Genomic DNA, 27,216 nt, shown 5'->3' on the forward strand with positions numbered 1-27,216 from the left:
CTCTGCGGGGAAGGGCATGGAGTTAGCGGGAGCGTATAAAAAGCCGCCGTGATGCGAAGCCGCCGTCCCTCCGGAGCTGCCGAGGGGCGCCGAGGGGCAGCGCGGCGCCATGATCAACCCCAACTATTACCCGTGGGGCTACGACGGCGACAACGGTGAGAGGGCGCGGGGCCAGGCAGCGTGCCGGGCCGGCACTGACAGCTGACTGCCGCTGGCTTTGTCTGTCTCCGGTTGAGTTCGTGTTGTCATGGTGGGGTCAATGGGTGTATCGTATCATGTTTCTGGGCGCTGCTGGACTTTGGTCCATATCCATCTCTGGTTTCCTCTTGAAGTGTTGTCTGGCTCCTAGTAAGAAAAAAGTGCAGTTTGTGATGCAAGCTTGGTTCAGATGAATAATGTGCAGTCATAGTCCAGCTACAGTGATCTAAATGCTTGTAACACAGTGCTGCTTTTGACAGCTCATGACTAACAGCCTGCTGTTAGCAATCCACTTATTAATACTTTTACTGCCATAGCTCAGCAGTGCCAACCTTCCATTCATTGTGAAACAATGTAATTTGTACCGAGCTAGAAGAGGTTTTCATGATGTTTCTCTGATTTTTTTTTCTAGGACCAGATCAATGGCACAAAAATTACCCTACTGCCAAAGGACGCCATCAGTCCCCCATTGAGATCAATAACAAAGAAGTGCACTATGACCGCTCCTTGCTGCCCTGGTTTGCTAGTTACGATCCTGGTGCAGCAAAGACCATCCTCAATAATGGGAAAACCTGCAGAGTTGTGTTTGATGATTCTTTTGATAGATCAGGTTAGTTTTGTTTTCAGCTTGAGCTGTTGTTGTACATCAGCATATATTTCTCAAATTGGGTGAAAGAGTACTCTGAGTGCTCATGGCTGTCAGGAGGTCCTTGTGTAGAGCCTGCATGTGGCATGCTGAATTCTGTGCCTACAGCGTCCCGCACATCTGACAGGAAAGGTGTGAGACTACTTTTGAAGTCTGTAGGTAAAATCCTAGGGAATGAAGAGAGCTGCAGAAAAGCTTGATGCAGGATAAATTAAGGTGAAGGGTAAATTTCTGCAATTGCAAAGGCTGGTGCTGGTGTGTTGCTTCCTAGGGGCACAGAGTCCAGGCTTTGCCTGTGGGGACTGAATTCCATACAAGGCTATCTGAGATGCACAGAAGAATATCTGTAATTGTGTATGTGGCTGAAGTCACAATATTTGAATACTGTACTTGAGTGATTTCTAATAAATGGAGTAACAGATCAGATGTTGCCACCTAATCACTTTATTTAATCAGTTAAAATGCCCCTTAGCATTTGTGAGATTTTGTCTTAATTAGAAGGCTGAGGAATTCCAGTGCTTCATCTTCAATGTCCAAAATGTTCTGGTGTCCAAAATCCTTAATCTTATTACTCACAGTTACTACAAGATGAAGTGTATGCTGCATATATAATGCATACCTTTTAAGAATTAGTGGGGCCATGTATTTAGAAGAGTTATATCTGTTCTCTTCAACAGGTGCTAGAAGTATTAGGCTTGTTGGCATAACCACTGAAGTTTCATGTTGATACTGTTGGCTATATTTCAAAGGAAAAAACCTTACATTAAAGAAGTATGGAATTGCTTTAGTACTGAGATAAAAGGAAAAAATCAAATGCATACCTCTGTCTTTATTCTTTTATTGAGGTCAACAGAATTGTGTTATTTATAGCACGAGTTGGTAAGAAAAAGATGTCCATTTTGGTAAAATATTAAAAGTCTGTTTTCTGCAGTGCACAGACTTAAATTTAATTATATTATAAGCTTCATTTACCACTACAGTATAATTAAGATTGACTACAATAACTAGTAGGAGAAATTTTGCTAATAAGTTTGTTGGTCTTAAATATCTACATGCACTAATTTAAGTTGGTTTTTTAATGACTTGGGTTTCATGAAAACTGAGTATAAAAATGTGTTATGTAAGCTGAACTTGTCAATACACTCATAACTCAGGAGTATGAAGTCTTTGATTAACTTTGTAGCAAAATGGGAATATTTACTGTTATTTGTATAAAAATATTATTCCTAATGTCAGATAGCAGTACACATCAGTAACGACATGTTGCTGTGGCATATGTGAAGATCTGTGACCATTGCTTACCTTTTCTTTTTTTTTTTTTTACCATCTCCATTACGTGCTGGAACAGCATCAGATATATCAGTCATTGCATCTCTTGCATTAACATCAGTTACTTTTACAATTACTCAAGTTGTGCATGGTGGGGAGTGTATAGGTAGAGCAATACATACACTTTGGCTAGAAAGAGCAGAAAGGTTTGGAATGTGCTGATTTTTTTTTTTTTCCAGAAAACTACTCAGTAACTGCTGTGCTCTGATCTCAGAAATAGTGACTCATTGGAAGAAAAGTAGGTGTATTTTTGATGTCTTTGAAGGCAAGAAGCATTCAGTGTTTACTGTTACGGCCTTTTTGTTATACCATTATCTGCAGTCTGTAGGTGGTGTTCCTTTTCTAATATAGTGTTAATTGCAGGACGTATTCCACTCTGCATGCTTCTACTGACTTGAACAAGTTTTAAGTTTCTTTTGATATGTATAGTAACTTATTTTCCCAGTGAAATTACCACCTGCTGCATACTATAATATATAATATTATATAATATATAATATATAATAGACTATATAATAACAATCATAGCAAATTGAATGCTTCAATCCCTTGGAACAAAACCGTTCTCTATCTACCTATCCATTCATCTATTATTCTATCTATCTAAATTATTTCTGAGTTAGCCAGAAAACAAAGGCTTCTTTTATTTCTGTAACTTTTTTGGTTAGAGCATATTTGTGTCTGTACTTAATCTAGATTTTCATAAGTGGTGGATAAAATAGGGCTATACCCTTTCTTATTGCTAAGTAAATTGCAAATGACCTTTCAGAGTTTTACTTTCATTGTATTTCCTCTGCTAGGAAAACTTTAAGTATGCACCATTTGGACAGTTTTTTAAACTCAAATTATTGGAAAGAATGTTCTGGACCAATGTGTGGTCCAATGTAATTAACATTTTATGTTGCAGAGGCCTTATCACTTTATCTTTGGACCTACTCCTGCAGTTTATGAATATTGGTTTACTTCAAGAATCTGCTTTATAACTGAAGACATTTCATAGAATGGCCTGGGTTGAAAAAGACCGTAATGATCATGTCGTTTCAACCCCCTTGCTATGTGCAGGGTCACCAACCACCAGACCAGGCTGCCCAGAGCCACATCCAGCCTGGCCTTGAATGCCTCCAGGCATTTCTGTCAAATACTTGCTTTTGGAGCTGTGTTGTGTCTCTGCTACTTGTCTGTGAATGTTAATGGATCATTATGGACTCAGTTGTCTCTCTTACCATACCTGTGTTGACGAAGGTCGTTGTGCCACCTTTTGGCGGCTGCAAGAAAACCCTGCACCAAAACTCGGGTACTTCGGCAGCCTACCTGTTTAGCAGGTACACACCACTGCCACATTTATTGGCTGGAATGGCAAGTCAGATATTCCTTTAGATCCAACAGTAACTGTTTTGTTTTGAAACAGGACTGTAGTATTATTTCTACTAGCAGAGTCTCTTTGCTTTTAGAATTCCCAAAAATATTAGCACCAGAGGAGAATCATCTAATCAGAGGAGAAACCATCTAACTGAAAGGACCGTTATCATGATGCTGTATGAGTTCTGCATCTTCTAACTTTCTTAGCACCAATGACTGCAGCTTTATTTGTCATTTCTGTGGACAACGGGTTAGGTCAAATGTTCAATCATTAAATAAACAGTAAAGATGTGCAAGTCTTTTTCTGGAACACAGACCCTTGGAGAAAGATAGGTTAAGGCTATGTCAAATGGTCCTTTTTTTATCTCTTTAATGTACTTCATGGAAGTTCACTGGCCAAAGTGGATTCCTGCTTATCCTTTTAATGAGTTTCTGATGGTTGGCATTTAAGGGCTTGGAGTACCACTGTGCAGGCACACTTTTTATAAGGCTGCCTAGATGCTTTTTGGAGAATCTCTTGCTTTCTTATCAAAGGCAGACTGTTACTGTAAGTAGAGCTTGTTGCTTATCTTTCTTTAGCATGACTAGCTCTTGTGGACACCATTTCTAAGAGTACCACCTTGTAGGAAATCTCATTTATCTCTGTTAAAATAATATTTTGTTATCAACTTCTGATGAATAAACATATATTGGTTGATTTTTTTCTACAAAAAGGACAAAAGCCAGTAACTTTAACTGGCAAGCATTTCCATGCATGCTGTAGATTTGGTTAAATCCTGGGTGCTGAAGTGATACTAGAACAAGTCAGTAGATGTTACAGAAATAGCACGGCTTAATGCCAATGCTTGTGTGCCCCAGTAGCTATGCTGCATACCACTAGATGGTATACTGCATACCGCTAAAGGCTGCAAAGATAAATTCTTCCTTTGGTGCTTAGCACTTTTATCATTTGTAGTGTTTTCATGAAGTTATTGAGCGTTAATGAGCAGTGCAGAGCTTGGGTTCAGGGGATTTAGTAATCGAGTTTCTGTTGGCTTTGGACTTCTACATTACTGTTGAAGCTATAAATGCTTGAACAGCTAAGGGCCTTCTGAGGCTACGGCCTTCAATTGTCTTGCAGTAATGCCTTACTAATTTCATTTCACTATGGAATCCACTTATGGATTTGGCAGCATGTGAGAATGGTGAACCTTGTAAGAGCAGTTAGTTCTTGCCCTGTTTATAAACACAACTGGCTTCATGAGTCTGTTCAAGGAAGATTTAGATTTTGTGTTGAGGGACACGGTTTAGTGAGTACTATTGGTGATAGGTGGATGATTAGACTGGGTGATCTTGAAGGTCTTTTCCAACCTTGGTGATTCTGTGATTCTGCGATTCTGTTTGGTGCAGAATCAAATGTTTTTCCACTCCCATAGGGTGTCTTCACCTCCACCAAGAAAGGTGTTTGTGTAGGCATAATTTGGTCTAGGCTGCATCCTCCTGTGTTTTCTCTGGGGCAAGTACCTGCACAGCTGACCACACTAGGAATGAGAAGAGATGTTTAGCCCATTGTCTTATGCTGCTCATGAGGGACAGAGTAGAAAGCAAGTTTTTTTTTTTTTTTTTTTTTCTGGATCTGATCTCATACTCTTTTTCAAACTGGTATATTGTGTGAGTTTATTAGCATTTTCTGAAAATAAAATTCCAGGAGAATGGAGATACCTTTAGAATTTATGTTCCAAGCCGTGTGTTTAATCAAAATGAAGATTCCTTTCATTAACTTGGAGCTGTACAGACACTGCTTTGGACTGTTTTGTTCTAGATGTTAGAAAACTTAGTTCTTGTAACTATTATATTTTATACTTCTTGAAGCATAGGAGACTCATTTACTGTGGTAATTTCTATTTAAATTATCATTCCATATATTTCTTTTTTATATACTGCGCACTTGTAGAATCATTAAGGTTGAAAAAGATCTACAAGATCATCTGGTTAACTGTCAATGCACTCCCACCATGACCACTAACCATGTCTCTCTGTGTCACATCCACATGTATCTTGAGCACCTCCAGGGATGGTGACTCCACCACCTCCCTGGGCATCCTGTTCCAGTGCATTACCACTCTTTCTGAGAATAAATTTTCCCTAGTATCCAACCTGAATCTCCCCTGGCACAAGCACAACTAGAAGCCACTACCTCTTGTTCTATTGCTGTTATTGCTGGGAGAAGAGTTCGACCCCCATCTCCCCACAACCTCCTTTCATATCATTGTAGAGAGCAATAAGGTTTCCCCTGAGCTTTCTCTTCTCCACACTAAGCAACAGCTGTTCCCTCACCCATTCCCTGTAAGACTTGTGCTCCAGACCCTTCATATCTTTATTGCTCTTCTCTGGGCATGCTCCAGGGCCTCAATGTCATTCTTGTAGTGACCAAAACTGAACACAGTACTCAAGGAGCGGCCTCACTAGCGCTGAGTACAGAGGGAGAATCACTTCCCTGCTCCTGCTGTCTACACTATTTCTGATACAAACCAGAATGCCACTGGCCTTCTTGGCCAATTCACTTGCAATGAAACAGAAAAAAAAAAAAAAAAAACACCTTTTTGTTTGTGGAGAAATGTTGATTTATAGCTATCACCACCTTTGCACCATTCTGTCTGCTCAAAATGTCCTAAGAAAAAATTAGTCTATTTATAGAGGAGTGAAGCAGCGATGTGTTGACATGAGGTAACAGAGCTTCACACAACACCCGATCAAAAATGTCTGCTGATGGCCCATCTGCGTGAATAATGGCACATTTTGGTCTTAAACTGGATTATTTGGTCTTACAGATCTATTTTAATGGAGGATTGATGGCCTTATTAGCTACTACTGTTACTGTATCTGTATCAGCATTAGTCATGGTACTGCATGTCTGTGGAACAAGTAAAAGGCATTTGTGGAGAGTATCAGCGTGCTCTTAATACTCAGTAAAAAGTATTCTTTATGTTCTTAGTCCTTTATTTCTTGAGGTGACCATCGATTTTATTCCTTATCTTTCCAGACTTAAGGATATTTTTCGTTAACCTATAAAAGCCACTTCCTGAGAACTGCTGAATGGAATGCTTATTAATTTCTCTCCAAACAATACAAATGAGAATTGAATATTAATTAATATTTGATGAATGTTGAGAAGTTCTTCCCTATTTAGTGTGAGTTATTTTCAAACCCTCTGCTTCCATTGCTGTGTAAATGTTGAGATTATTTAGAATGACTGTTGCTTTTCACAGGCTGAATTTTTTTTTTTAGGACGGTAGCTTGCATTCTCAGTGACTGCTTTTCTGGCTCGTTCGCTGCTACCATAGCCAGGAGAAGTGGCCGTTATAGCAGAAGCTGCATCAATGTTTTCTTAGCTTTTTAAACAAATTAGTCATTGTCTGCAGTATCAGGCACAGTCTGTAGAGTTTCTGGATATTTCTGTGTGCTTTGACATAGGTAAATATCAGATGGAATTTAGAAGGACATTAAGGCACCTAAACTTAGGTGTCCTGTGTGGGCTTTTAAACGTAGGTGAGCTACATATCTAAAATCACTCTTTTTCACTGGAGGTGGAGTCACTCTGAATCAATGGAGTCTAGTGAGCAATTCAGGTCACCATCCTGAGTGCCCGATTAAAGCAAGCAGAATTACTTTAGCAGCTCAATTATTCTGAGTAGGAGCTTAATTCAGTTACCTAAACAATAGGTATCTCATGCTGTTTTTGATGACATAATGTGTATCACTTTGCTCCAGGTGCTGCTCTAGAAATATACATTTCTCCTACAGATCTTGTATCATATCTGCCAGCCCTGTGCAGGCACCTTCAGCATATCCCAGCTGCTCACGTCTATGCAGCGGAATTAAAACAATGATCTCAATTGACTATAATGAAATCCTAGACACTTGCTGACTGTAAGTGCTTGTGGCTGAAAATGTTTGCCTGAAGTGCTCTTGCAAATTTCCAAAATGTAGATGGTACTCTGGGAATGCAGGACTTCTGTACAGTAATTGTATGTAAATATTTTTAAAAATCTATACATTTCTTAAAAGTAAGCTGAAATATATCTGAATCTAATGCTGATGCAGATTGTCAATTGCAGTGTTGAGAGGTGGGCCACTTCAGGGGGTCTACCGGCTGCGTCAGCTTCACTTTCACTGGGGTTCATCTGACGACCATGGCTCTGAGCATGTTGTGAATGGAGTGAGATATGCAGGAGAGGTAAGTGTCACCACTTCTTACTTTAAAATAAGGTATAAAGTAATATTTGTCATTATCTTGGGGGAGAGTGAGGAGGGAGGCAAGAATTAAGATTTGTCTGCTTTTTGAGCAGGTCTAACTTTATTTATCTGTGACATTTTCTTCATCCATGGATTTTTATAATTGTGAGTTAAGCTAAAGTAATTCCTTCATTCACAATGCAAGAAAAGAAAAATATTGTGTCAAACAAAAGTTCCCATGTTTTCAAGCCATTGTAGCTTGAAACATAGGACATTAAGATTGAATTACTGAGAAGCAACGCAAACTTAGTAAAACACCATTCTGAAAGAGTAGTGTCTTCATGAAAGCAAAGAATTGTGGCCACAGAAATAAGAATATATGCTACTTTGATTTTCTGCCTTGAGGATGGTAAGAGAAGATAAGAACTGTAGATCAATCATATACACAGCATATATTCTTATGAATTCTTTGCTAAAATTGCTGTAATTTGTAAAAAATTGTAATGAATCACATAGGTAAATCATTTCTGATATACATGGGTAATCTGCCTGCCTACTCAAATGTGTTTCTCTTCTTTAGCTTCAAGATGAGACTTCTGTTCTTCTTTGCTGTTTATATACTGAGGTGTTTGTAGATTATTTTTAATAAAAATAATATTCTGAATGATAATGTGATTGGTATAATTCATGTTTCAATTGTCTAATTTTTTGGAGGCCTACTCCTCATTCTTTGTGGCCCCAAAATTTCTCACATACATGAAGAACTCTAAATGCAACCTCTGGTGGCTTACAACTCACTAATGGATCTGTTTTTATATCTCTTTGTTTTCAGCTACACTTATTACACTGGAATCCAAAATACAGTAATTACCTTGATGCTGTGAGAAGAACAGATGGTATAGCTGTTTTGGCCATTTTTTTACAAGTAAGTAGAAGCTCTTGTTCCTCCTTTGTACTGCTACTGTAGAGTTTTCTATTCTTGCAGGGTTAAAAAAACAAAACCTTCTGAATATATTTTCTAGAGTTCATATCACACTGAAGGGCTTGACTTTCAATAGTGCATGCTTTTCAAGTTACAGAGTATGAGTCATGTTATTTCAAATGGTGTCTAGTACTTTGTCCCAGCAGCTATAGTGTCACTAAGTGGCTGGTGGAAGCTGTAAATCCAGATGTATTTTCCCTTGCTTTGGGGACACAGTGTCAGTAGTGGCCCTTGGACCTACAGCAGTCAGCTGCTTGTTGTGCTAGTCATAGGCTGATTTCAAGGACAGGTATTGCTTCTCAGCTATTTGTGAACTTTTTCCTAGGCAAAACTAACTCATAGACTATACATGTAACTCATCCTTAAAAAAGAAATTATTTTAAAGGCGTGAAGTCCTAGCTTGAAACACAGGCCTTTTCTATATCTTGTTTAATTAATGTATGTTGGAGTTAAAACAGATCAGCATTTTTCTGAGATCAGCAGTTGTCAACAGTGGATGTGATCATGTCTCAATTTCAAACTAGAGTGAAACTTTTCCTAAGTCTGTACTTGAATCTGAAGAGTTCTTTGCCTTTCTTAGGCTAAAATACAATGTCAAGAGGAATTACTGCATTGCAAAATTATCTGCAATGCTGAGCTTCTATACTGATGTCATTTCCTCATTTGAATCACAATACCCATTGGGGTACAGACAGAAGGTGCAGACAGAAGATGTATCTTATCTGGTAGGAGTTATAGCTTTGGTCGATGCATTATAATTTAATAGTTGATTTGTGTTTGGATGCACATGTAAAGAATATCAAAAAAGAAGAGAAATGATAAGCAGAACTCTTCGGATAGCTCATTGTTTCTTCCTTACAGGTAGGGAAAACACCCAAACCAGAGATGAAAAGAATTCTTGAAGAAATAAACGCTATCAAAACAAAGGTAACAATGTTGTACTGTTTTAATAAGAAGATTGCTGGGAATTCTCAGGATAAAAAAACATCAGGAAGCACGACTTTGTAGTTTTCAGATTGAACTTTGCAACATTGCCAGAGTATACTTGTGAATAAAATCAAGGGTCACTTTCCTTAGCAAGAAAAGTTGTTTTTTTCCTGCTTTCATAAGAGCCTTTATTGGCTTTAATGGGCCTTACAACACTTTGTGTAAATGAGAATCATTTAACCAAGATTCACTCTCCTGAAAACTAGACATGCAATCTTAATCCTGAAGTAGACGTCCAGGAAGAAAGGGCACCTTTGGAAAATACTTCACTCTGCCTTGAGATAGTCTGCTTAATGGTTCTCTAATGGTGCCACTAACTAAACATCTGTGTCTCAGAGAACTTCATGTGATTAGAATCTCGCCATTAGTATACATTTGCTAGGCTGTTTTCTTTGTTATCAACACAAATATAAAAAATCTAAAATACATCTTACTTCATTGTATAGTGACCTAACCCAATTCATAACATAGGCAGAATTGCCATGAGAAAGCAGGCCAGAAAGAAGAGTATTTCTGCACAGAAAGGAGTGAAACACTTTGGTACGGAATGCTGCTTTACATGAATTAGGCCAAGTTTAAAAAGTAGTACCATGGAGTTGTGTCATTCTCCATCTGTGAGGGTTATTCAGTCCAGTTGCCTTTGCACTGTATCAGTATTCGAAATGTCTGGACATGGACAAAGGGACAAAGTTTAGTGATGGATCTTGGTAGGTCAAGTTAATGGTTGGACTTGATGATGAAGGTGTTCTCTAGCCTAGACAACTCTGTGATTCTGTGATTGTGTTGTTTATATGTCTGCTTTTTTCAGACCATGTATGTGTTTTTAATGTACAAGAGTCATGCTGTTTTTTAAAATGCCGGGCTTGAATCTTTACCTAATCTTGACTAGAGCTGTTGAATTTTTTTGTGTGTATTCTGTTTTTTGTTGTTGGTTTTTAAAGGGGAAAGAAGCTCCTTTTCCAAACTTTGATCCTTCAATTCTTTTCCCTAAATCTCATGACTACTGGACATACCACGGTTCTTTCACTACTCCACCTTGTGAAGAGTGCATCACTTGGATTGTTCTTCGAGAGCCTATCATAGTCAGCTCAGACCAGGTAAACATCCAGCAAATAATACTTTACTCACTTCATTTTGGTTGCATGCTGTAAGCTGATCTGATTCTTTTGGCAGTGAATCTGCTTACTGGATGTGAGAAGTTTCGTGATTAAAAGGACAGTAAAGAATTGAATGCCTTTGAAACTATGTAGGTCACTCTGAAAGTAATGCCTCCTATTTATTTCCATGGAAACCACAAGAGATACCAAGAACACAATAGCAGTATTAGAATAAATTTTATCTACAAAACAGTATTTTTCAACATAGTCACCACCATTAACTATGTATTTTTGCCAGCGATGAGCAAGAGCCTTCATATTGTGCTTAAATGCTTAATGCAGATAAGAATCTGCGTTAGCAGAGGTGACCCACTGTTGCCACTGCTGAAACACACCACCCACGATCTCACTGTGCTCACACCCACAGCTTGATCTTCATAAACTTCAGCAAATGTCCGTGAAGGTCAGTGGGTGCCAATTTTTCCACATGGAGGAACTCAGTGACACACTTTTGCTTCATACGCACTTCCATGTCAGACGCCATTTTGTCAGATTGCCCCTCTGCTGCAATTTGTCACTTGCCAACAGAATGTTATGCAATACTGACAGAAAGTTCAGCCTCTACTATCATATCGCCAATATCTGCCTCTGGTATCATGAGCCAAGATAATAAAACAAAACTGGTTGTTTCAATGTCCCCATCTGAAAAGGGGCTTAAATGAGCTGATATCAGCGTGCTTTATGAATCCGGAAAGTTGTAACACAATGGAGATGTTAAGAGTTAATAATAGTTGGAGGCAGGATTGATAGCAAGCAGTAATTACTACAGTAATTACAGTAATTGCAGTAATTACTGTAGAATGTAAATACTACAGAAAGTTATTGCTCCCATGGACAAAAGACCTTCTGTGACATCAGCTGAAGAAAAGAGGCTGTCCTCTTTTTGTTTCCCTGTCTGTGTTCTCCTGGTATTAACTCTTGTTAATAGTAAAGGAAAGAGCTGGATGTGGTTTGCACCTTTTATTTCACACTGAGCTCTAAACCCTGCTTTTCCCAAGACCCAATATTGGAAAGCTCTAGCCATTAGCCTGTGTTCTGTGACCATTTAAATCGGAACAATGAAACATTTAGCTAAAGATTGTTGTTGGCTTTACACCAACAGTTGTGTTTGTGTTAATGCTCATTCCCCCTCATTCTCGTTTATATACATTTGAATGCCCTTTTTCATCACCCAGTGATTGTACTAATTTTTTAAATCTGAGATTATTCCTCTAATTAGCAAATGTGATAGCACAAATTTTAAGATTTAAGATTTTTTTAATATTTCAGCACAGTGAGAAGTTGAACATCAATCAAGTGACAGATGTTATGTAGACATTATATGTGGACACAACTTTTCATCTTAGATCAGCAGATGATGAGGAATTTCACTGCATTGATTGATGGGCATATATCACAAAAAATCTATTTGCTTCAATGTATTTATCTGGCTTTTTATCTTTCAAAGAATAGAATTCAGGTGTGCTGTGAACCTTAGCTGGCAAGAGGTGAAACATAGTAATGTACTCATATAACTTACAGTGTAATTTTCACAGCTTATTTATTTGATCCATCTTCTGTTTCTGTGCCCATCCAAAAACTAAAATACACAGAATATTTCTAAGCTGGTGCTTGTGTGAAAAATACAGATATGCTTTGACTGGTTACTAACAAATCTGCTTAGAGATTTATACCATAGATGACAAACTACAAATTTTGTTGGGGAAGAGGTAGTCATTGCTGAGCATCTCTAATTTAAAATGAGTTTTGCAAGGGATGGCTAATCATGTCATTGATCCAGCTCTCTGAGAAGACGTTTGGATCACTGATGTATTTGAACTGTAGTCTTTTTCCAGGCTTATCTGAAGTTAGTGAGTCTTGGGAGATATACAGGCAGATACGGAACTAGTCCTACTGCGGGGAAAAAAAAGAGCATTTAAGATGAAAAGAAAGTTTCTACACAGAGATGGGACATTGGCTTTTTCCTGAGATAACTTTTTACAGGCAGAATTATCAGTGTGTATGTGGTGCCATATACGAGTACAATAGACTCTTCTTATTCCAGTGTCTGCAGTCCATATGATGCATTAATAAAAAAAACCAGTCATGTTACCAATTACTTCTAATCCTGGAAAGTGTGCTGTCATTGCAGTATTTATTTATTTAGTATTTATTTTAAGTGCATGTGCATCACTTGGATGTTTTTGCAGCCAGCTGGTAGTAGCATATTAGCCACAAGGATAAATACAGTCACTGAGAAACAGTACTCTGCGGGAAAAATCAGTTCATCGGAAACTTCTATGATAAATGTAGTGTGGGCAGCCTGGATGTTCAGGTTAACTTTCTTTAAAGGGTAGGATTTAACTTTGGAATTCCTCTATCCAATTGCAGACTCATTTTTTCCACCCTTATGTAGCTGGAAGTATCAAGGCCACGTTGGGTGGGGGACAGCTTGATCGAATGGATGATGACCCTGCCCGTGGCAGAGGATTGGAGCTAGCTTGGTTATGCTATTTTGTTTTGCTCAGTAGGTATATCTTTTTCCCATCTTCCAAAACATAATAAAAACCACTAGTATCTTCTTTAGCAGTACTTTTTCAGTATTAGCAGAAGTGATGAACTATTTTCATATCCTACTGTTCCCATACAAATTACTTTTCATTTGAAATAGGAAACTTAGTTTCAGATGCATAATCCATCTGATACATATTGAGTGTAAATGTGATTCTGTCATTGCTCACGCTTTTTCTAAGCTGTACAGTGAGGCAGTGAGGGACAACACTGAGATCCGTGAGCTGGCCCAGCCCATAAGCTAGAATGAATAGAGATGTGGTGAATGTGGATTAACAGCCCAGACAGAAGTTCTGCTTCTATTAGACTTGAACTCTGTGCTATATAATGTAGATACATCAGCATTCTGAAGCTAGTTGTGAGGAAATTTAACTTCTGATGTGCGTGGGGATAAGTTTTCAGGTGTACACAAGGAGAAATATATGCATCCTCTTCACAGTAAGCCAGGGAAAGGGAAATGTCAAGTGTGTGAATCACAGCTGATATGCTTTCTGTCTAATGTCATACATGGCAGTGGCAACAAATGAACAGAATGTATCTGTGAGTGGGTGTATGGTTTTGAAAATCAGAGAGCAGTAGGGGAAGAGAATTATATGGCTTTGAAGAATATGGGCAGAATTTTTATGGCATCTCTCAAAAAAAATACAGCTTGATTTAAAAAAAAAAAAGAAAAAAAAAAAAAAGACCAGAAAGTGAAGCTGCAGACCCTGTTTACAGTCCATCTGAAATCTTGACCGGGTCATTATCCAGGTTTAACTAGTAATGTATTTGTCTCAGCACCAAGATATATTCTCTGCTACAGACCCACCACAGAAGTGATCAATTAGTTTATCATTCAGTCTTAACACCCTTTAACACCTTTCAATTCTAGTTGCTGGTTGCTGGTAAACAGTCAGACATTAAGGTGGGGTTAAAGTAGAAGTTTATTAGGACATAGGCTAATAGTAGAAGTTTGTTAGGCTGTTCTAGTCACATATTCATAGAATCATAGAATGGCCTGGGTTGAAAAGGACCACAATGATCATGTAGTTTCAACCCCCCTGCTATGTGCAGGGTTGCCAACCACCAGACCAGGCTGCCCAGAGCCATTTCTGAGGAGAGGCATATTCTGAGGACTTCCTACTGTTTCCGTAGCTGTTGTCAGTTCTGTAGATAATGCATATGTGATGGTACTTAATTTCTCACAATGCAGTTCACATGTGACCTGTTTTTTGTCTCTTCATTATTTCTGAGAATATTACTGTACAAAAACAAGGTGAGTACAGTTATTGTGGTGACAGGGTGAAGAACGTCCTCAAAATTTGAAGGAGGCTTTATCTCCTGCTTCTGGATCTGGATGTCCTCTTTCTTTAACTACAGGGCTTATGGATTCTATCCCAAGAGAGTTCCATGACCACACTTTGATTTTGCTTTCCTGCAGATGGCAAAGCTCCGTAGCTTATCAAAGAATGCTGAGAACGAACCTAATCTCCCCCTGGTTGATAACTGGCGCCCAACTCAGCCTCGGTATTTCAGGATGGTGAGCGCATCATTCCTTTAGGACCTGGCTCAGGTTTGTTGCCCTTCAATGAGGTGATCTCTAGAACTAGGAAGTGGTCTTGCTTTGGATCCTCTTGTATTTACACAGGACTCCAGCTGTAGGTTTGGAGGCTGAAACTTTGAGATGGGAATTTCACTTTCAGAGGATAAAATTTACATTTGAAAATCCTACTACTAAAATGGAAATTAAAAATCTGTTTGGCTCTTCGTAACTGCTTTAGCATTAGCTTTTCTTATTAGTATGAAGGAAGAAAGAAGACATTACTAATGAATATAAAATAATTTCTTATTGCCTGTGTCTCTTGGTGCTTGCCTTATTACAAATTAAAGAGATTGCAGTTAAGAGAAGTAATTGTTTTCAAAATAAAACCATATTTTTTGGAAATTGTTTTCAAACTAAGTGTGTTCTACTCTGAGCTGCACCAGTTATGCACATTAATAAAAGAGAGCACTGTTGATATTTGATATTCATATAAAATAGGTAAGGATAGCAAACTGCTTCATTACCACTGATTTCGAAGTCAGCTTTTAACTTGATAAAACAAAGGACAGGTGTAAACAAAGGGCTATTCTGAAAACTGCATTCACTAAATCATACTTAGATAAAACTATGGAATTGAGGAAGAGCTATTTCTATTTGTGTCAAAACTGGTTGTCCATATTAAAAAACTAATTTGCTTTTCAACGTTGTAGCAATCAAAGTAACATGGATTTTGAGAACTTCATCTTAGTATCCTAAGTATATATATTTTCTCCATGTATGCTAATATCTTCTCTCTGTTAGTAGATTGTTAAGATAGCAAAAGTTCTTAATTTTTAGTGCTTTTTTGAGGCATATTTTTTGTTCATGTGCAAATATAATTGGTTCTGCTATTAACGAGATTTGTGCATAAATATCTGAATCCCCAGTTTGACTCTTCTGATCAAAAGGCAGTAGATCAAGGTGTTCTTTCTCTTTTGTTTTGGCATCAAGAACAATGGAGCAGAATTGTAAGCCAATAGTTGAAATAATAGTATCTCTGCATTTAAAAATCCAGTGTTAATAAATACATGTACTTATGGATTTTGGTTTTGCATGTTTTTGTTTTTTTTTTTCCAGTTTTGGGAGCATGAAAAAAGAACAAAACTTTCAAGAAAGACTTTTCAATGTCCTCTGTAATACATCCTCATGAAAATTGATGATGGATGGATTTTCAGATTTTACTTGAACTTCCAGAATACTGAAAATATTTTATATGACTGCGAGGAAATAACATCTTAACCATGGTTTGTGGCTGAGAGATCCACATCAATTCTTCCAGTGAGATTGTTTTTTTTCTGGCACTGGCGTTTTTGTAATATCATATGAATCAACTTCCTCACAAGTTGATTTTATGCTGGAGAAGTTCAATCTGTATTTAAAACCATTAATCTGAATGGTAATTTAGATTCAGCTGTGAAAATACAAAGTGCTGTAGTGTCTGTGCCATGAGTGAATTCATAGCTACTCTTTTCTAGGACAGGAGGGTGTTGCTGAGCTTACTCATGTGACAGAGGATGTGCTTCTGGACTGTCTCCTTACCTTGCATTCTTCCTTCAAATAGGCAGCGTGTTGGCTGCGAAATTTCCATGTGTTCCATGTAGAGTTCATGCTTTTTATTCTCATTTGCAGCCATATTGTGAAAGGATTCAGATGAGTTAATAGTTTCTATGATGCACGTATACAGTTCTGATTTTGACAAAGGTTATCTTATGTATAATTCTAATTACTCAGAATTACAATCAGAAAGCCTATGGTGGTTCTTATGTTTGAAAAAAAAAAAAAAAAAAAAAAAAAAGAAACCTCAAAGCATAGCTTCTTGTTTGACCACCAGTACCCAACACAGTGTTAGCTGTAGAGATAAGGACGTGCTGTTCAATTGTGCTTTCTTCTTAGGCAGGTTTAATTCACTAAGGTTTATTTATCTCAAATCTTAAGTAAATATCTAAAACAGAAACAGTAAGTAGTCTATATCTAGGAAATGATTGTATTCTGAACAAGAATACAAGTTGCATAACATTGTTGACTTTGCAGGACAGGGTTTTGATGGAATACCCGGTGTCTCCTACCTTTGAAAATGGTGAAAATGGCAATTTCCTCATGCATGCAAATATGAGAAAACAATGAATGTATGAATATCTTTCTACTACTTTTTCTCTGGTCAGTTCTGTAATATATACCCTGGAAGATAGGTTATTTTATGAAGACAACTAAGTTGTATATAGTAGGGCTTTGAGTGGGCTATATCTTTCTTGAAATTAATGATGATGAAAAATTGGGGCATAGAATGTCAGGGTTTTTTAAATTGTGAGATGGTTTCCCAGTCATATTTTGTGAAGGAGCTATTTGGGTTCTGTAAGTGAAGCTAAGATCAGCCTCATCCTTTGAAGGATGCTCTTTTGAACTTGCAGACTAAGTAACCTCTAAAAAAAAGTGCAATTTGACTCATGAAGGTGGTTCCATAGTATATTTATTCATAATTAGTAAAATGTCATCTAAATTAGGCCCAGGACTGTTTTCACTCTATTTCAGATTTACTCCAGCAGTCTTTTTGTGGAGTCTGTTGCGGTGCCTAAGGGACTGTCTGAGGTAATGGATGAATCAAGAACACAGTGGCTCTGCAAGAGTCAGAAGCAAATTAGAAATGTAGGAGTAGAAGAAAAAGTTTAAGAATGGGGGTGGCAAGGGCACTGGTGTTGTAGATTGAGCTGTTAACTGTAAGTAGAAGAGCTTTGAAGGCAGCAAGGGAGGAAATGTGAGTCAGCATTCAGAATGTGTTCCCTGCCTTCTGGCCATGTTCATTGTTATTTTACAAATGCCCTTCTATGCCTTTAGCTTGCAGCTTTCTGTAACTATAAGAAAAATTAATCACTGATATGAATGAATTCAAGAACATGGGTCATGGTAGTCATAACATCCCACACATCTCACTTCTTTGCGCATATTTCCTCTGTGCGGGTAGTAGTGCTAAGTGCAATGAGAGCAGAAAGCCCTGGATCCTTGTTTTTTAGCTGAAAAAAAAAAAAAGCCCTTTAAGGGGAAAAGAATTTTCATCTGTATGGAATGGAAAACAAGGAGTTATGCTTTATTTTCTATGGCTAAGACATATGTGGTATTTCAGTGCTAAAAAGTAATCCCTCCTTCTAAAGCAGAAATGCAGACATGAGACATTCAGCCATGTTGTATAGCTCATTGACAGCCTCTTCTCTAAGTCACTGTTCATCCTCTGCATCAAAATAGTTATCAAATAATAGATATCAGAAATAGGTATCTGAGCTTAGTTCTTTACTGCTGTGAGTCTTCCTGAAGCTTGAAAATTTAAAGACGCAGATGTACGTGCGTCCAGGTTACTGGCACTATTGAATAAGAAGGTGTATATGGAAAGAACTGTAACTTTTTTAATTGCACCAGAAGTAATTATGCTTATCAACAATGAAGATGAATCACCATCATCATGCCTAAAGATCAGACTAAAAGATGCCCTTGACAAGCGTGTGAGAAGTGAATTCTCATGTTGCTTGTTGGGAGCCTCTGATGTAGCCCCAACATCCTGCTGGTCTGAGAAGGTATCCTTATGATAACTATATGCAGCTAGGCAGGAAACAACCAGCAGTCTCACATTATGGAAATCTCTGAGGCAGGCAAGAAGTAGATACACATATTGATCTGAAATTTTCTATTTAAATGGACATAGATTTTAATGGGGATGAAGAGACGAAATCATTCAAGTGGTATGTATATTTGAAGAATTCAAACTAATCACACTTTTGTTAGGTTTGGACTACATTTGTTTAAATGAGATTTATTCTATGTCCAAATTTATTCCTTGGACATTTCACTGGAGTAATCGAAATGATAAGGGGCAGACTTGAGGACCCATTCTTTTATGTTAAATAAGACAGTTTGTAAAACACAATGTGCTTGGCTGGAAAGACCATGAGAAAAATTCTGAATTATTTTGTTCAAGTTTCAGATTTCGTTGTAAAGAGTTCAAATTTCTCCTTGTAGGGAAGGAATCCACAGTAATGTATCTGTTGTGTTTTCAAAAAGAAGTTAAGCAGTGCTGCAAAACAGAAATTCAGTACTCATGTCACTACTTCAGATGTGTGAAATATGAAAAGTTTTTGTTCATCAGCATGGCTTTTAAACCAGAAGCTCTGTAACATTGTTTTCCTCCGCAGAAACGACCATGAAGGAATAGGGTAAAGTGGAGCAAATTGGGATATGGGCAGTATAAGCAACACAACTGATCTATGTGTTCTTCTGCTTGCTTTGTGTTTTCACACTTTGGTTTCTTTATGGCTAGTACTTGGCCTCCTTATTTACTTTCAAGGTACTCAATATAACATGAAGACCAGGCAAATGTTAGTATTACCTTTGAAAGAGAGAGTAAGAAAAGATAGCAAGATACGAAGAAGAGATGAAGATTAATTCTCTGTTGAAGCCTGTTTATTCTTTTTTTTTTTTACTATTATTATGACTTGTGCTTAAATTATTTCTGATAAAAATCTGAGATATTCAAATTAAAATCTTATTCTCTTTATAGGATTTCTTAGGAATGATGGTGCTAACTTGTGGCAGCAGCCTGATCATGAATTTGTGTAGACTGATTTTGTGGGCAGTTCCCCTTTCTGCATTCTGTTTTCCAGCTGCCCGGGTCTCCTTGAGTTGTTCTGCAGAGTGCATGGATAGACTTTTTGCAAAGAGCACACTGTGCACAGTGGGACCATTTCTTATATTTTGGGCCTATGGACAAATCACAGCGTTGCTCTGCAGTCTGTGCTGCTTCTGAAGTAGCATTTGAGTTTTTGTATTGCAGTGTGTATGGTGTCAAGTCTGCTCCCTTAGTCTCATCGGCCTGAGTATTACTAATACTCCCTCCATGGAAAGTAATAAGATCATATTCCCTCTGAAATCTCTCAATTTACATTCCTTCTTCAGGTGTTCAGGGAAAATGTCTTGTTTTCAGCTACTTCAAATATAAGCATGTGGGAACCCATTTTATGAGTGCAATATCACTCCTCAGCACTTTTTTAGGGTTCTGTTTTGATTATGGAAAAAATTGGAGGTTTTCTATGACACAATCTTTACAGCTAGAATTGGGCTGTCATGCCTTTTTTTGTGACCTTGTTATACAGCATCCTATGATGAATATTTGGGATCACAAGAACTGATTGACATGAGCATTCTGTCCTTTTCATGGGCAGTTTTACATTAGTATCATCTCTCTAGGCCTGAGTTTTTCAATCTGGCAGCTGGAGAAATCCATCTTTCCAGAAGGACATGTGCTAATCTCTAACTATGATCATTAGATAACATATCATGCCTCCAATAGAACATGCTGAAATCTGGCTTGTTTTGCATGATGTTTGATCCCACTGTCTCAAAGCCTTTTTCCCATAGACCAATGTCTCTGTGCTTTTAAAGCCTAATGCTTGTCTATATATATTAATGTATAACAATAATAAACAGATATCAGAAATGCTTGCTATGTAAATAAACTATATGTATTATTTTATATTTTAATGTGAGATAGTATTTCGACTGAAAACACAATCAGTGTCAGACTCACAGGAGAAGATAGCATCCTTCTACTTAAATTACTGTTGATTTTACAAAACCTGCCACATCTAGCAGTCTTCCAGAATAAAGTAGCTGAGGAAACAGCTCCCTGTCCTTCCTTTTCCAAGAACTGCAAATATTCTGCAGGATGGGAGAAAAAGAATAAAAGTCCATCAAAATGGAATGGATTTGATTGTTTCTGAGATCACTGAGGCACTTGCCTTTTCTGTTCTCCAGCCTACAAATTGCAGTGTTAATTTTGAAGAAGCTAAATAGTGTTTGATCAGGCTAAGAGGGAGAAGCAGATGTTTTTTCATATTGGTCATGTGTGAAGGAAAAAGATGAATGTCATAGATCTCAGGAAGAGTTGGAGAAAACTGGGCAGGCAGCAAACAGATAGGGGAGATGATCACAGTAAGATGTGTGGACTTATCTAAAAGTAAAATTCACTATGGTTGGAGAAAGTAAGAAGAACTTCTAAAACTAGGGAGTGGTCAAATTCTGTCTCTTGAAAACCAAACGTGTAGCACATTGGTAAGTGGAAATTAACTTCTTCAAGAAGATAGATGGCTGTGGCTTTTACTCTTTGTGTGCTGCAGCAAGACAGAGATGTAAAGATCCCACACGGAAGCACAGGGCAGCATTAACATTCACAGGTGCTTAATGATGAGACAAAGAGCCTTCTTTCCAATAGATGGGTAATCAGACCTGTGGTTTTGCCTTGTATTCCTGTGGGAAAAAGTTTATGCAAAAAGGCATTATGGTTTCTTTCTGACTTTTAAGTTTACTTCTCTTAATACCAATGTATTTGTTCTGCTCTTCAGTAGTGGGGCTCAGTATTGTCTGACTTCATGATTGTCTACAAAAGTGAGGTGAGGAGAATGAGAACAGAAATCTATGGAACCATGTCAGCAAGCAAGTGGAAACACTTTGAAAGTTCAGGTCCCAGGGTTCTCTGCTTTGGGCAATATTCTGAAGATTATGGTACCTGGTAGAGAGGTCTCATGGTTGCTGCAGTTCACAGTGAATGATGAGAACAGTTTTGGGGCTTTCCAAGAACATTAGTGTACTTACTTTCAAAATGTACATTCGATTAGAAGTATCAGAATTGTGAGGAAAGGAATACTAACAATGTGAATACAATGCAAATACAGCTAGTAAACTAGGCCATAGACTAAGGACATAAAACCAAAGATCCACCCTCTTCTCTCTCCTCCCTTTGAGCAGAGGAATGGTGGATCCATAGCACTTCTGCTACTTGCAGAGAGACTCTAAAAAAAAATACAGTTATCTGTGCATTCACATGTCATATCTTTATTTTACCTGTTGAATTACAGAAACAAAACCTCTGTCAGTGATGTTCTATGGTAATCAACCATTACTTACTTCCTTACTCCTTTGGTACTGAAAACTTTTCTGCACGTCTCAGATGAAAGATAACACTGTTACATAGTTTGTGAATAGCTCACTGCCAAGAATCAGGGTAAAATCCACTACAGACAATCCATGGAAGCTGCTGTAATGCTTGAGAATTCTCAGTAGACAGGATTGTTCTTACCTGTATTGGAAATAAGTGACTGTACAGCAAAACCACTGAAGCTTTGGAACTGTCACTGCTGTGCATGGAGATGCAGCCTTATTTAGAGTCCTGCATGGTTTGCAGGAGAGGTTGTAGACGTTTCTCTATAGGGAGGAAGTATAGTCTCCTCATATTCTTGATGCTTCATGCAACAAAGAAATGAAAAACTGAAGACATTCTTTCTTACTTAGATTTGGCCAATAGATTCAAATGTGTCCAGGAGGGACTGTCAGGTCAGTATGCACAGGTGAATATGCACATGCACTTTTTGTTTTGGCAAACAAAACCTTTATCTGTTCTTAAAGATCAAAATGACTGTTGTAAAGAACAAAGAAATATGTAAGCCCAAATAAAATGTCAAGATCTCAGAGAAGTTTCTGACTCTTAGAAGGGAAGACACTCTTTCTGTAAATTACTGTTAAATTACTGTTTTTCTAAAATTTATGTATTTGGTTGTAGTAATATAAATTCTGTAGGTAAGAGCTGAAGAGAGAACATGAGATAATGCACTTAATGGCATATAAGAAAAAGTGAGCTTGTTTTAGTTAGCGATTCTTGTTTGAAACAGAACTTTTTCTTCTTTGGTACTGGGATTTTTAAATCACTCTCGTTTTGAGGAGATGAAAAGAGTGAAAATCTTCAGAAGAGGCTGATAATCAACAGGTCTTTCTAGATCAGTGTTTCAGGAGCTGAGATTTTCTAATATATGTTTTTTCATGAGAAAAATAATAAAACCAAGGCAATTTCGAAGCTGAGACTCACACTCGAACAAAATGAAAAATAAACTGTGATGGGAATTTTTCATTTCTTGTGACGACCTTTTAGTCTCTCATGAAAAATTTGCTTGATCTTTACTTCTGCATGAGGCCATTAAGAGAGAAGGATGAATATCTGTAGTCACACTCTCCTCTATAACAAACATTTACAGGCTGCTATTTGACCCTCCAACCTGGCAGAACAGCTCTTTTATAGCTTTTTACTCATGACATTGGTGTGGGAGTTTTCTGAGGCCAGAGCCGAATGTGACTGAGCAGCTGTTCTGCTAGGGATCACTGATGATCTTTGTGTGAAAAAGGTGATTCACTGGCAGATTAAGTGTATATTTGCTCTATATAAAAGCCACATAGCTTACATATATTTCTTTGTTTACTCTGGCAGATTTATGAGATGATACAGATGGCTTTCATCTCAGACGCTTGGATGTCTCACTGTGTCTTGTTCTCTCTTGCCAGACCAGGATGCATTTCCTACAGAGCCTTTCAGAACCTTTCATGTATTTCCTTTCAGATCCCTCTGACTACTTTTTTTTTCCTCAGGAAGCCAGCAGCTTAACTTCTTGGAGGATAAAGAATCACCCAGGACTTAGTGCATATAAACCTTTGCTGGCAAGTTTTAAATCTCAACTCCCTCTGGCTGGGTAACTACAAGGTCTCATGTATGCACAGCGTCCCAACAATCCTTTTAAAGCACACCTACAAAACCTGCATTCGAAGATTATTTTATTGTGCACTTTTTTTTATGTTTGCTGGGGGAAAAAGGAAAAAAAAAAAAGTACTTTCAGTGTGGATTCTCCTTGAAGAAGAATATGACAACGCTCTGAGCTTAGGTTATATGTTCATTTGTGTGCTGATGAAGTTTTAGGTGTTGTGTTAGCTGCCAGTCCAGGCTGCAAGACTTCTCTAGATGTGCTCTCTCTGAGAGAAAACACGGACACTGGAAATTTGCATAGCTAGACTTAGGATTTAAGATCATTTCTTAAATGTGGAAAAGGTTCCTTTTCAGTTAATCTCAGTTAGAATCATTGTGATCTTAGGCTTACCCTGTGAAATCACTTGATGCTGACGCTTATGAAGTGACAGTTTTACATACATTCTTAGCCTTGAAGTTTTATCCCAGTTCTTTGCATCCCTTGTTTTCTGTCTTTGAGCTTTCCCCAAATGACTGCATATCTTTCACACTCAAGCTTTGTGTTGGGGGAGGAAAGTCATCAATCTGTGGCATTTCGTACTGAGTGACTGTAGAGCTGACAAAAACAAACTGCTTAGATCAAACTTTCATTCCTGCATTACTCTGATCAGATTTTGCCAGAGCACATTTGTGCAGACAGATCAAGACAAAGTTTCATTCCTGATGAGAGTCTTCAGTTTCAGCAGGCATACCATCAAAGTCAGAGCACATACAGTGTAGCAGTAATCACCTAAGGAAAGAGAGAGTATGCACTGTGCACCAGGCTTGTGTGCTTTTGTTTCCAAAGGATGTAATAAATGAAATGCAACATCATATTCATAGAAAAGCTAGGGATCAGTGATGCACTACCTAACTTTTCTTTCTCAACGTCTTTAGACATTTCTGGGTTTTATTGAGTGTATGTTAAATATTTTATGAAATGTGTACTGAGGAAATGTTTTGCTCAGTTTTCATTCTTTGCTTCTCTAGCAAAGCACCCCCAAGAGACTCATCAATGGACACCGGCTGTAGAGAAAGTATGGAGTTGAGGAACATCCAGAAGTGCCTCAGGACTCCTGAGTACTTTCAGTTCTACTGTTATGAATTGTACACCATCATGCTCCGGCTAGTTTTTGCTTAGTTCTAGATCTTTACACCCCATATTATTCTGATACATTTCTGCTCCATACTGTTAATTTTACTTGTATTCCTGTTAGTGTTCCTTTCTTTTAAAAAATGCTGATGGGTGCAGAATCAGAGAAAACCAATCGGTACTGCTTCAAGAAGGTGAGCTTTTCAGATAAGGGATCCCTAAGCAAAATCTGATGACATGAGATTAGATAGTTTCTGTAATGCTAGGTACCTACTAATGGTTAACTCTCTGTGCTACTTTTATATCTCCTTTGCTATGAATGATGTTTAAGATTTCTGAAAATAAGGCAGAGAATCTAAATGCATGTGCTTAAAGATGTTATGGACTTGCATGTATGTCCAGCTTTACTAGGAATAAACCAGAAGAGGGGATGCAGAAGTTCACCAGTGAGAATAAAAAGATACAGAGGACAAGGCTTGCAGTAACTCTAGGGACAACAAATGTATGGTGCTGTATGCATTGCTTGGATTTTCACACTACATAAGAATTGCTGTCATGAACAGGGATATGCTATCATGCAGGCAACAGAGCTTCAGATAAGAGAAGTCCTTGTCTCAGATTTTCTAGTCTCTGCAGATACTTTTACAGCTGCAAGGAGTGAAACAGAGATGAAGGTCTGTTGGCCACAGAATTTCAGCTTTAGAATGAATGAATGTTTCCACCTGAGAATTGTCTGTCCTCAAACCCACTGCAGTATCCTCATCCCCATTGAGTATAACCGACTACAGTACAAACAAGCCCAATAGACAGCTAGGCTAACAAGTGCCTGAGCTGCTCTGAGGCCACCACTGCCTGACTGTGGGAGTCCTCCAGAAGCTGGGTTTCAAAGAATAACCATGCCAACAAGGCAGCCTTCACATCTTCTTCAGTATGCAATGCAGGGGGCAAGGTATGCAACTTTGCAAGGTATGCTACAGCAAGAAGCAGCTAGGAAACAAATATTTCATGGTCAGTGATGAAATGTGTGCTATTTGGTAATAATTTCTGCTTTATATTAAGGACTGTGCACTAAAGAGTGTCCCACAGAACCATTCTAAAACTGCTGAGTATAGCTCCTCAATAATGTGATTGTTCATACAATGATCTATGAAGGCTGTATATTACCACTTTTATGTGTATGCATTGATTTAAAGTATAGGTTTAAATAGATTGGATCTGCTGCATGAAATGAGAAAAGTCATGCTTTGATTTTTAATGTGCACCACAGAAATTAAAAGCCTGAATATCAGTTTGTTTGTTATAACTTCTCATAATATATAATAATGTATTTAGCTTTTTTTTTCTTTTTTTCTTTTTTTTCTTTTTTTTCTTTTTTTTCTTTTTTTTTCCCTATGCAGAAATGCATTTATTTGATCACCAGATGCAGGAGAATGAGATCAAACAAATGGTTAGTCATAATTCACTCTTTTTTTTTCTTAGTGATTTACATAGTGCATGGCATAACAAACCCCAGACATAAATTTTGTCTCAGACATTTATCAACATAGCAATGAGAGATGTTGTTGCCAGCAGAATTACCACATTGGTATGGTCACATTTGTCTTCCTGCTTCATGTAGGTCACATGGATCACAATTAAAAAATAATACACATATATATGGAAACACAAACATAAATATTAAAGAACATAGGTATTCTCATTGAAATTTCTGAATAATTGAAGATATAGCTCTGATATCTTTTCACAGATACAATGACTTATTAAGCAACAGCTGCATCTGTTTTCCCTTGTACTACTTTATAGACTCTTCGTCCAGAGACAGGAAGATTTGGACAGCGAAAAGGAGGAAGTTCAAACTCAGATAATTATAACATTAAAGTTACAGGATTAATTCCTTTGGACTGTCATCAGAGATACGGTGCAGTGGGATTAGAAAATAGAGGAGAAAATGTGTTGCAGTAATAGATTGCCTGCTAGAGACAAAGCTTCTCAGGAAACACAGAGAAGTAGGGCAGGCTCAGCTCTCTGAGCAAGCTGGAAGGAGAGCTGTGCAAGTGGGATCTGCTCTCCTTTTCTAACACAGAGAGGTATAATAACTATGGGGTTTACCCCAGTGCTGCCTCTGCTGCTCTGAGAACTCACTTATTAGCAGCTCCCGATGGGGTATTATTAAGTAGCGTGTTGTGCAAACAACTGGTCAGAGTGTTTGATGAAAGGTGGGAAAAAATCTCACAATTTTGGCATAGGGTAATGATCCCATGGGGAGCTGAAGGTCCCAAACAGGATTGTTGATCAATGTTTGGAGGTGGCAAGTGTTACTCTTGCAAGGGACTTTGCTACAAGCAATGCCTTCAGCTACACTGGGAGAGATCTCCTGAATCAGTCTTACAAGCAGTAGCAAAGACCCTTGCAACATTGCTAATTTCTTATTAATGACGGACTTGGCATTGCTGTTCATGTTGGTGAGCACTTAAATAGCATTTAACACCCGTCTGCCTGGCAGCAAGATGGGGTGGCAGAACTGATGCTGCTTCAGATGCTCCCTCTCCAGCTCT

At 38.0% G+C, this 27,216-nt stretch overlaps 1 protein-coding gene across 4 annotated transcripts; it reads left to right on the forward strand.

The window, feature by feature from the left end:
• On the forward strand, positions 1-25,929 carry LOC122179275 (carbonic anhydrase 3-like). 4 transcript variants are annotated; one of them, XM_042870039.1, is made up of 8 exons: positions 1-155; positions 611-808; positions 7,630-7,748; positions 8,580-8,672; positions 9,591-9,656; positions 10,658-10,813; positions 14,844-14,975; positions 24,559-25,929. In XM_042870039.1, exons 1-7 carry the CDS (start codon positions 110-112, stop codon positions 14,961-14,963), a joined length of 798 nt encoding a protein of 265 aa, XP_042725973.1. In that variant the 5' UTR covers positions 1-109; the 3' UTR covers positions 14,964-14,975; positions 24,559-25,929. The 4 variants fall into 4 exon arrangements, with proteins under 4 accessions (XP_042725973.1, XP_042725975.1, XP_042725972.1 ...); XM_042870041.1 differs by lacking the exon at positions 24,559-25,929 and adding an exon at positions 23,439-24,543; XM_042870038.1 differs by lacking the exon at positions 24,559-25,929 and adding an exon at positions 16,062-23,431.
• Positions 25,930-27,216: the final 1,287 nt, after the last annotated feature.

The sequence above is a fragment of the Lagopus leucura genome, unplaced genomic scaffold (assembly GCF_019238085.1).
Source record: "Lagopus leucura isolate 7727_CA_CO unplaced genomic scaffold, USGS_WTPT01 Super-Scaffold_100002, whole genome shotgun sequence".
Lineage (NCBI taxonomy): Eukaryota > Metazoa > Chordata > Aves > Galliformes > Phasianidae > Lagopus > Lagopus leucura.